The sequence below is a fragment of the Chenopodium album genome, chromosome 21, assembly GCF_948465745.1.
Source record: "Chenopodium album chromosome 21, dcCheAlbu1.1, whole genome shotgun sequence".
Taxonomy (NCBI): domain Eukaryota; kingdom Viridiplantae; phylum Streptophyta; class Magnoliopsida; order Caryophyllales; family Amaranthaceae; genus Chenopodium; species Chenopodium album.
This window is the reverse complement of record NC_137854.1, coordinates 9603170-9614703: the sequence shown is the minus strand read 5'-3', so window position 1 is coordinate 9614703 and position 11534 is coordinate 9603170. Positions and strand designations below refer to the sequence as shown.

The 11534-nt window shown below is 30.1% G+C and overlaps 1 protein-coding gene across 2 annotated transcripts; it reads left to right on the top strand.

The window, feature by feature from the left end:
• Positions 1 to 8450: 8450 nt before the first annotated feature.
• LOC145601223 (homeobox-leucine zipper protein ATHB-16-like) lies at positions 8451 to 10776 on the top strand. Of its 2 annotated transcripts, none has more exons than XM_081657195.1 (3): positions 8451 to 8662; positions 9008 to 9378; positions 9750 to 10776. In XM_081657195.1, exons 1-3 carry the CDS (start codon positions 8611 to 8613, stop codon positions 10326 to 10328), a joined length of 1002 nt encoding a protein of 333 aa, XP_081513321.1. In that variant the 5' UTR covers positions 8451 to 8610; the 3' UTR covers positions 10329 to 10776. The 2 variants fall into 2 exon arrangements, with proteins under 2 accessions (XP_081513321.1, XP_081513320.1); XM_081657194.1 differs by having other exon boundaries at positions 8452 to 8899.
• Positions 10777 to 11534: the final 758 nt, after the last annotated feature.

Here is an 11534-nt window from a genome sequence, read left to right as displayed (position 1 = left end):
ATTTCAATTGGAATTTGACACCTTTCTTACCGTGTGGTTACCCTTTCCCTGGAATTGATATGTGTCTGCTCAAAATGAAGACAAAACTTGCTGATTTTCATTCAATTTATTGCGTATATGACAGATTAAAACAGCCCATTGAGCGCTTGATTCTCATAACTAAGATCAAGTCATGTTCCATACTTCCATGTTTATAACTTGGAATTCGGCTGGTTGGGCTTATTAATTTCCAAATCAAATGATAGGTATGATGTCTTTGGCTTCTAAGTTTGTACAATTAACTTCATTAAACGTGTAGGATATACATTATGCATATACACCCTAATGTTTGTAGGTCGGTTGCTACATTCCCTAATGATAACATTTTCAGCTGAATGCCCTTTTCCTCATGAAACTCTTTTTAAGGTTGGTATTCTTTGGAACCCACTTCATAATGTCCAGGTTAATTTCTACACATTGTTTTCCTGAAAATTGACATCGTAACCAATATACAAAGTCATCGTTAGGCCCCAATGAAGGAGACAAGAAAAACATCTTGGTAATCCATCTACAGACGAAAGATCAAATTTTAGAGCTTGGCTATAGCTTTATTTTTGCACCTTTTGAGCTTGTTGCAGTGTACTTTGGAAGTAGAAGAGATTGAGGTTTGATAGAATAATTACCGTCTGCTGATTCCACCATCCATCGAATGATCTTACTTATGTCCTAGGATTCTAGGAGTATTAAGCTAGCTAATTGTTCAAACCTCAGGCAAATACCTTTATTTTTTAATGGTAGATGAGGAGAAGACGCCCTACCAAACCAGTCCGGATTAGTAAGCAAGGCCTCTTGAGAGTGGGGAGTGGAGGGAAGAGGGTTAAGGGAATCCCTTCTTCCAAGTTGCCTTCAGTGTGAAGATTGATCCCACAACCACGTTATTGTGAGACGACTATCCATTTTACTAGACTAAGTACTGCTTAGTATAGGCATATTACAATTGGGTTATTGATTTGGTTAGATTAAAAGATTATACACTAGCTGGGCACTTTCAAGCTTTCCACTTTGACCATAAATTTAACATCATCTTGTGCTAATTTTTTTGTTTTTAGACGAGCTTTTCGGTAGATTTGAGTACGAGTAATACTTTTTTGAAAGGGAAAGGAAAATCCTTTAACCCCTCTTGTTTTCACCTCTTTTTTCTTCATTTATAAGAGCAACCATACCTTTATCTGGTGTACTAGTATTATCTTAGTTCAGGTTTAATGTTACATCCGCGTCCATGGTGCGGATCAATAGGACCTGTAACTTTCTAACAGGGAAAAAATATAAAATAAAAAGGATAATATAGATCATAATATTTTTCCTTTATAAAAATATTGTGGGTCCTATTAATTTGGATGTATATGCATAAAATATTCTTCTTGGTGCATGAATATGGGCTCCTTTTTTTTAATTTTGGGGGGGGGGTTCTTCCTCTTACTCTCTTAGGAGTGTTTTTCTTCGGTGGGAAAGGGTGAAATTCTTTTTTATTTACTTGGGTAAATAATACCATCAAAGAAATTGGCGAATGTTATTTGGTGCAGTAATTGGTAAGTGGTTACTGTTTGCACCATACTACTCGATCTATTTTATAACCTCTTGCATCTTCTTGTGTGCATAAGTTGTTTTAGCTGAGTTGAGTTGTTTAAATTCTTCATTTTCCTTGATGATATGTTCAGTCTTTGACAAAAATGAATGTGGACACATAACACTTGATTTGAAAATACTGTAAAAGGTACAAACTTTGCAAAATAACCAAGTCTGACACTTAACACATAATACATAATATATGCATAGTGTGACATTGTAATTTCCCTAAAATAAATAGAAACCACCCTTGTTATTTGGACATCAGAAATAGATGGGAGATGCGGTAAAAGATGGTGAAATAGGAAAAACATGGTCTCTGGTAGAAGAAACCATGAAAAGGGCCACCCACCATATTTGACAATCTATACAACACGAGGTGCTTGCAGGTGACATTTCTGACAGATATGACTAATATACAATGAATACTTTACCTAATCTGTCCTTCGTATATGCTCGTAGTGAAGCGTATGAAAATCATATACTATGGGAAATTGTCTGAATGCCTTTTTTAATGAATATTTAAACATCACTCGATAAGGTTCTTACGGTCTTACCCCTCTTTTTTTTTTTTTTTTTTTTTTTTTTTTTTTTTTTTTTTTGATAATCTACGGTCTTACCTTATACTCGTATTCTTGAGGTCTTGAGTTAAAATTTTGTTAAAGGGAATGTTTGTGGACATTTGCTTAATTTTTGTAAATGCTAGACTAAATTACCTTGAGTATTAGTAAAATTTTATTTAGGTTCTTATACTTATCATTTAAAAGACAAATATTTAAAAACGACTACTTGTATAGTTGTATTAGAAACCGTTTCTTTCTTTCTTTCATTTGTTGTATTGAGCTCCTAGATGGCATTAATAATTAAAAACATTACTGTGTAAGCCCTACGTATGAGTACTTGATTGTACAAAATCAACCTACTGGATGAAAGTGTCGAACTATTGGAAGGTCCAACCGTCCAACTATCATCAACTTTAATGTTGATATATGGTTGCTAGAGCAATTTTGTGCAATTTTTAATGATCAAGTCCTTGCTAGAGCAATTTTGTGCAATTTTTAATGAACTTAATCGACTTTAATGTTATAGTTGATGCATTTTGAGATTATTGTAAGAAACCTGTTTTTGTTCAATGCTGAAATACTTGTCTAGTCTCCAAACCATTTTGAGATTTTATCAGATTTGTCTAAAACCAAATTTTCAAATTTAAACTAACTATTATTTCAAGATTTTCCAGAAACCAAGTAGTTGGTGTTATTACTTAAGTTAAATTTGATGTTATGATTATTTTTTTTTTTTTAAATTTTTTTTTTTTTATGTTATTTATGTTAATCTTCTGTTTTATTGTTTTTGTTATTTTTTTTTATGTTATTTATGTTAACCAAGTAAAGATTGTGAATATGTCTATACTTTTTTTTTTGAAAGAAAATATGTCTATACTATATGCAAGCAAAATAGATAATTTACATCAAATAATTAAAGTTATTTAACATTCAGCTCATTGAGTACATATAACAAATTAACAAGTTGGTATACAATATGTTAATCAATATTTTAATTTATACTTTGTATTTTGAATAAATATTTTAACTACCATTAAGCAGGTGTAGTTATTACAATGTAGATTTTTATTTTCTAAGGAGCCAGAATGTCAAAATTATTTTTTTTTCTCCACAATTTAATTTGCTGGAAATATGGATCACAAAATGTTTGAATTTTAGTAGACATGTCGTTTTTAAGAAAAGACTACAGTAACCACTGGCATTGACAACTAGATTTATCATAAATAACTCCTTTTCTACTCATGATTATGTTAATACATACTCTAATATTAACTTTGTCGTCATAGGAAGAACTTTGAACTTTATTCCTGTGGCAATCATTTGAGTAATTTAATCCGTTACACTAATCCCATCTTAATATATAACTAGATGAAAGCCCGTGCGATGCACGGTTTTTTCATATATAAATCTCAAGAAAATATATTTTCATATAGATTCTATGTTTTTTTTTAATTATTTGATTTATTTTACTATCTAATAGTTTTAGACAAAAAAAAAACACATAATATTTTAATTAAAGTGTTGTTGCCTATTACAATTTTTTTTTTTAAAATGTAATTTATGATTCGACTTTTTTTTAATTGTTGTTTTGTATTTTATTGTGGTTGTTAATTATATGACAACTGAATTTAAAAATATGAATAACTTGTAAATATGATATCTTGCAAAAAAAAAAATTTGTAAATGTGATATTTTATCTGTTACATATTAGGATAAAATCTTTAATATGAAACGATATTTTTTTTATTTTTAAATAATTTAAATCCTAAATCATTATTCGTTGTTTTTTAAAAGATAAAAATATTAAAAAATAATAAAATCATGTATACTATAGATAGAATCACCAACTTCGTTCACACCCATATCTTTTCCATCTAATCAAAATGGATAAATAAAACATGTTAGCAAAAATAAAATTTACATAAAATTAATCTTTATAGTCTTATAAAAGAAATCAATGTATATATTTGCCGGAAGTGAAAAATTGTTGTGAAATTGATCTAAAAATTTTAATTGTACAAAATTAAAACTAGATATATGCATTGGAATTTTATCTTCATCCTCAATTGCCCGAACAATAATATTTTAAAAAATTAAATCATTATATATTTACCGGAAGTGAAAAATTGTTATAAAATTGATCTAAAAATTTTAATTGTACAAAATCAAATCTAGATCTATGCATTGGAATTTTATCATCATCCTCAATTGCCCGAAAAATAATATTTTAAAAAATTAAATCATTATTTTGTTGTCACTAACAATGCGTGCGATATTGCTTCTTATTTGTAATGATTGAAAAGTATCTAATGGCGTAAACTTTTCTTTCAATTTATTTTGGACGAAAAGCTACAAAGTTAGCTTTAATTGAGGCATGAACACAATCATCTGTAATTAAAAATAAAAATCAAGTTAATTTGATGGCTTGATTATGCTACCTAAATCACAAAAAAAAAAAATTAATCATAAAATTAATTAATAAAAATTAAAAAGGTTTATAAGAAATTTAAAAAATATAAACGATTTATAAAGATATAATACCTCTTCATACTTTGATTTTCCAATCATTTTTGATTGAATTTAATTCTCTGATTTAATTAGATCTACATGTAAAAACAAAATTCAATAAACAAAACATAAACATATAATCATTAGTTTTCCAAATAAACACAATGTAAGCAATAATCACAAAATATACATTTAACACATGAAATTTAAAAATTAAACTAAGAATTACGCAACCACCTAAAACGGACACAAAATTCGCTTGATTTGGTTTTGTATTGGTATGAGATTTTATGTGTGTCGTAGAATACGTCAATTTATAGTGGTAGGCATCACAAATTTTAATTTAATTACAATTTAAAAATAATTTTTATTTCTTATCATAAACACTATAAAGATTATCTTAGATATATAAATCCTATATCTAAAGATGATTTTTTTAAAAGATAAATTTTAGTTTTTTAAATAAATTAAATCCTCATAAATCATTATTCGTTGTTTTTAACTACGTGACAAATTTCTTAAATCTCATTCGTCGCTTTTATTTAGGTGGCAAGTGAATTTTTTAATTCTAAAATAAAATAGAATTCTAATTTTTAATTGGTAAAAAATATACCTTTGTTTATGTGGCGTGTCGAATGCTCTCCAAAAATGTCTACTTTATTTATATATATATATATATATTAGATTATTATGATTATTATTATTATTATTATTATGGATGGAATATCCATTTTCTGGCGTACTTGTCTTGATTTCTTCTTAATTAATAAAATTATTATTAATCCTTTGGCTGTTTGGCATCACTCACTCTCAAAGTCTTAAGACGATTGCAATATTTTTAAAAAAAATATTAAAAAATAAATCTGTGAAATAACCATTTTCCCGCAACCGACCACACTGTAGTTACACGGTCAGGATACGCTGACGCTGTACAAATCTTGAACCGCGTGGCTTCAGCTTATACCCAAAAATTTTAATAATAAACCGATTTTTACTTACTCTGGTCTTCTTGATGAAACACTTTTATTTTTACATTATTCATTTATTCACATACTCTTACTTTTTTAATACTCTTACTTTTTTAATAATTAATCTAATATTGTACAGTAAATGTTTTTTTTGGATGTTTACAAATAATATTCGTATTAAAATTTAAAATGAAAATTTCACGTACGTAGGGCCTGTTTTCTTACGTTAAAATTCAATTCAGTTCAGTTCAGCTCCTAATTTCAGTTTAGTTGAGTTTAGCTGAGTTCAGTCAATGAGAACAGACCCGTATTTTAGTTCATATGATGTGGATTAGACAATCAACTACTCAATTTGATATTAAAGTTTGTACTTCCTTTGTTTTATTTTACTTATAACATAGCCTTAAAGTAAGAACTTTACAATAATGAAAAAGGTAAATGAACGAATTTGTCAAAATAATTTTAACATTGAAAAAAAGAAAAGTAAATATTATTTGAATTAATTATCTTAATTAATTTAGTTGTTTGTTATACAAGTTAAATTTTCTAATCAAAGTGGTTGTCGTGATGTTGTGTTCTAAGTAAAAGAGAACAGATGAAATTTTATGACATGTGCTCTTATCTAATCTTATTTGAACTTATTACACAAGTTTTTTACTTGTTTAAACTTTATAAGCTTTATTAAAACTTATTTTAGTTGTAATTTGAACTTGACAATGTATAAGAATTTTTTTTTCACAAATTGAACTAATCTGAATTTGTTAGAGTTAAAATAAGTGAAAATACGGTGAACAAAACAGGCTCAAAGGGTGTGTTTTATTAACTTGCAATACACTTAGTTGAAATTATCTTATTTTACCATAAGTTTGTGAACTTCCTCAACTATAAAATCTGATTTTAATTGTAATTTGAATTTGAGTAAATCTTATCAAAATTTATTTTCTAAACTTAGGGCCTGTTCACTTCAGCTTAATTTCAGTTCAATTCAATTCGGTTCAGCTCCAATCAGTTCAGTTCAACTCTTAATTTCTTTCTCTCATAAAGTATTCACTTCAGCTCTATTTAATTTAGTTTAGTTCAGCTTCAATCAGTTCAGTTCACTTCAGCTCCACTTAGTTCAGTTCAATTTAGCTCAGTTCAGTAAATATAAACAGACCCTTATCTAGTGCCGTCTAAGACATTTTTTGTCGGCCGGAGCGAAAATTAAATAGGGGCCCCTAAGGCCTAAACAATGGAGTTGTACTTCATAAAAAATACCTCGATTGTTTTGTGAATTTAATAATAAAAAGTTTACCGAAATTACTTACAAATACATGTATGATAGTCATTTGAGATTGGTCTTGCTCTTTTTGCTCAATTTTTTTTTTAATGCTTTTCACATTTCGAATCACTTTTCTCTTATTCTTCATAATCTTTTTAAAAAAAATTATACAAGTTCACCAAAGAATTTTAAGGGACATAGTTATAAATTTGGGAGGTGAGAAAAGGAGAGAAAATAATGTGAGAGGCTTTAGGGGGGGGGGGGGGGGGAGTAAATGACACCTATCTTTTTTTCATTTTTTAAGAAGCTTGAATTGGAAAACACCTAAAATATATTGAAGCATATATTTCTGTTTTATTATATATACTAAAACAATAAAGTTTTTTTTTTTTTTTTTGGTACTAAATTAGATATAATTTTTTTTTTATTTATTAAAAAAAATGTGGGCCATGCCATGAGCCGACACTACTACCCTTATCCGATATTAGAGAGTTGAAATAAGTGAAAATAAGGTGAACTTAAAAAAGTCTAATTGTCTAAATATCTTCATATAGGTGCTCAAAGCTAACAAAAAATATTATTTGAGGAAAAAGAAAGTATGTTATAAGATATTGATTGTTTGTAAAATTTAATTATTGATGAATTTTGTACAAATAGTTTTTATATGTGATGCCTAGACTTGAATTTAGGTGTCGTGTCCAACACTCTAGGTTTTATAAAATTCCGTAATTGGCTAATATACATCTGAGTTCGTATAGTTATGTGTCAAAATGTCAAAGGATCGTGTCCGTGTAATCCGATATGTAACATTCGACGTACAACATGTTTTTGAAGTAACACAGGTTAGTAATACATATGTGACAATAAAATTACTTTATCTAAAAAAACTCAGATTCATAACCTTTTATATGTATCCATGTTTACATAGAGTAAAAAAAAAAACCGTAGAAGTATTTACTTACAAAAAAATATACTTCCTCCGTTAACTATTATTTGCAACAAAGAGGGTGTTTGTGGACTCCTAGGTAAAATTTGTTTGTGAGAGTAAAATGGAGAGAGAAAAAGTTGGGTGCATGTGATGAGGAGAGAGATAGAGAGAAATGATTATCTAAAAAGGAAAAAAAAACATTTGTTGCACATAATAGTTAGCATTCATTTATAGTATATGTTGTAAATAACCGTTAACAGAGGTAGTATATATATATATAAATACTCCCTCCGTTCCTTAATAGAAAACCTCCTTTTAGTATTTATTACTTACATACTCCGTATTAAAGAAAAAAGAGGATTTTTAATTTAGGAATAAAGGGAATACTATTCACAATAGATGAATTTTGTGAAAATATCTTTTCATCAAAACCCAAACGGTCCCTTAGCAAGGGAGAAGGGACTACCACCGGATATAGCCGGTGAACGAAAATTGCATTTGGTTATAATTTGGGGCTCATTTCATTTCACAACCCAGTAGGATCTAACCCAAGTTGAATTCTAACCATTCTCACTAACCCCAGTTTGTTTATTTAAGGACACTGAAATCTGTGAGCCTTCTGGCTCTGGGTTGTGATCTTGTTTTCATCTCTTTCTCTCTCCTCCTTTCTTTCTCTCACTTACTTTCTCTCTCCTCTCAATCCCCAAATGAACTTGTAGAACACTCTTTTCCTACTTCTGGTTGGGTAAATTTTTGTGTTTTTTTTACTGTTGTTGCATGGGGTTTTGTAGAGGAGAAGAAGTAAAATTAAAACAAATGATGATGGAAGGTAAAGAAAATGGTTGTTTAGCAGTGAATTGTATGTACTGCACCATTTCAACTGCTTCAATTCTTCCTTACTTGGAAACTCAACACAACATCTGAAACACTCAATAAAGTTGACTAAAGCATTTAACTCTTTTAAAGAAAATTAAAAAGGCATAAACTTTTTAAAGTTTGAGAATTATGAAGAGAATTAGCAGCTCAGATTCATTGGGTGCCCTCATTTCCATGTGCCCTCCTACAGGTTTACTCATTTAACAACATAAAATTTTTCTTTAATATCTATTTTATTATTATTTATTTTTTTTTAAAATTTGTTTGGTGCTGAATTATGGTATGATTGTTGATACAGATGAGCACAGTCCAAGGAACAACATATACAGCAGAGATTACCAATCTATGTTGGATGGGTTTGATGAAGAAGGTTGTATAGAAGAAACCGGGCACGTACCGGAGAAGAAGAGACGGCTAAGTGTGGATCAGGTCAAGGCTTTGGAGAGGAACTTTGAGGTTGAAAATAAATTGGAGCCTGAAAGAAAGGTTAAGCTTGCTCAAGAGCTTGGGTTGCAGCCTAGACAGGTTGCTGTTTGGTTTCAGAACCGTAGGGCTCGGTGGAAGACTAAGCAGTTGGAGAGAGATTATGGTGTTCTTAAAGCTAGTTTTGATAATCTCAAGCAGAATTATGAGTCTCTTCAACATGACAAGGATGCACTCCTTAAAGAGGTACCATTTCATGTCACTTTTTTTGAAATTTGTTACTCGTACTCCTCATTCCACCTTTGGTGTCCGTGTCATATCATATTATACATATAGTAGTCGAGTTTGAGTAACATAGATTGCTAGTAATTTGATTAATTACGTTACTCGGAGTTTTCATTTCATCTTAAGTCATAAAATATTTTTAACATCTAGTCGAGTCTGAGTAACATAGTTAACTAGTGCTTTGATAAATGTTTGTTACTTTCAATTCATTTTACCTTAATATCATAAATCCATTTTACCTTAAGATAATCTTACACATCTTGTCGAGTTGAGTAACATAGATTGAGTTCTATGTAATGTGTATCTTACCAAGTTATTATAATTTTTGACAGATCAAAGAGTTAAAATCAAAGCTAAGCGAAGATAATGTCTCAGACAGCAATAAACATATCAAAGAAGAAGCTTTGATATATGAATCTGACAATCACAACAAGAAAGACGTTGAACTGATCACCCCACTCGACACACTGAGTGGCGGCGACAACGGTGGATCGGAGGATGCAAAGCTGCTGAAGGTAAAGAATGCATTCTCCGAATTCAAAGACGGACAATCAGACAGTGATTCAAGCGCAATCTTAAACGATGACAATAACAGTAACAGTCCAAATGCATCAAATTCCTCAAGCGACGCACTCTTCCACCAGCCGCAACAGCAGCTACTGATGTCACCCACATCCTCCTTCAGATTTAACTGTTCTTCTTCACCTCCACCTTCAATCAACTGTTTCGGCTTCACAGCCGAAACAAGATCAGACAATTTAAGCACAACCCAGAATCACAACAATATATATCATCCACAATTCGTGAAGATTGAAGAACATAACTTCTTCAGCGGTGAAGAAGCTTGTAACTTCTTCTCTGAAGAACAAGCTCCTTCTCTTCACTGGTACTGCCCAGATCAGTGGACTTAATGATCCCAAAATCAAAACCCTTAAACCAAAAAAAAAAAATGAGATGATCAAAATTGAGGAATTTCATGGGTTTTGGGAACTTAACTCAATAAAAAACATCCTTCCAAATTAATTGTACAGAGGTTAAGTTCCCAAAGCACTGTGATCTTTCTTGTTGGAAGCAAGAAAAATGGAGGGTAAAAGAGGCCATGTGAGGAGAGAGAAAAATGACGTCTTTTGGAGGTGGCCGTGTCTTGTAGTATTACACCGTGCGGCAATGAATGAACTTTGAATGATTAGGCAGTAATTGGGGAGTTTTTCTATGCTGTAAAAACATGAACAAGATTAATATTATTATTATTATTACTAATATGCACGAAAAGGATAAATCCTGTATAATGCAGATAATAATATATGATGATGATGATGATGATGATGATGGGGTTTATAATCCTCTTTTTCTTGGTCATATCATATCAACTACTAGTATATTATGTCATTGATTATTTTTTTGTTTTTTCACTTTTTAATCTTTCTTATGAACTAAGAATTTTAGCTCTTTGAAATGATGGTGTTCACTCTAAAGAAGCTTTTTACTAATGAGTATGTTTATCCGGAAGATTGTGACTACCTCCGTGCTGGTATTCGAATGTATAATAGACATGGTTACATTTGATTCGTGCGAGGTCCACTGAATTCGTGTGTAAGCTTCTCTTCAGTCATTACACCCTACTTCTCTAACACTTTGTTTTAGGCAAAAAGAACTTTAAAGTGATGTTATTCAATTCAAAAGAACATCATTAACAAAATATAACTATAATATAGTGGAGTGCAAAGTATTATGTATCAACTCTTTCTCTCTCCCAAAGATACTCAAAAAAGTGAATTATGAGAAATGAGAAAGATGCAGAGAGCATAAAGTGGGTTATGAAATCCTCTCTTTTATCATCCCATTCACTATTTTTTTTCAACTTTTGATCTAACGTACCTTAGGAGAGAAAGGGATGGCAAGAAAATGGGGGAACACTTAAAAGATGATCTTAGGTCCCATTGTTTTCACCATATCTTCATCAATTTGTTTTTTATTGATCAAATTAGATTTTTTTAAGTACAAGTTAGAACCTATCCGGTTAATTCTTAATTAATTTCTATTCAGTTATTGAATTTGTATATATTACTTAATATTACTTAGATCTATCTACAAGTGATCAAAATTAATTAATGTAT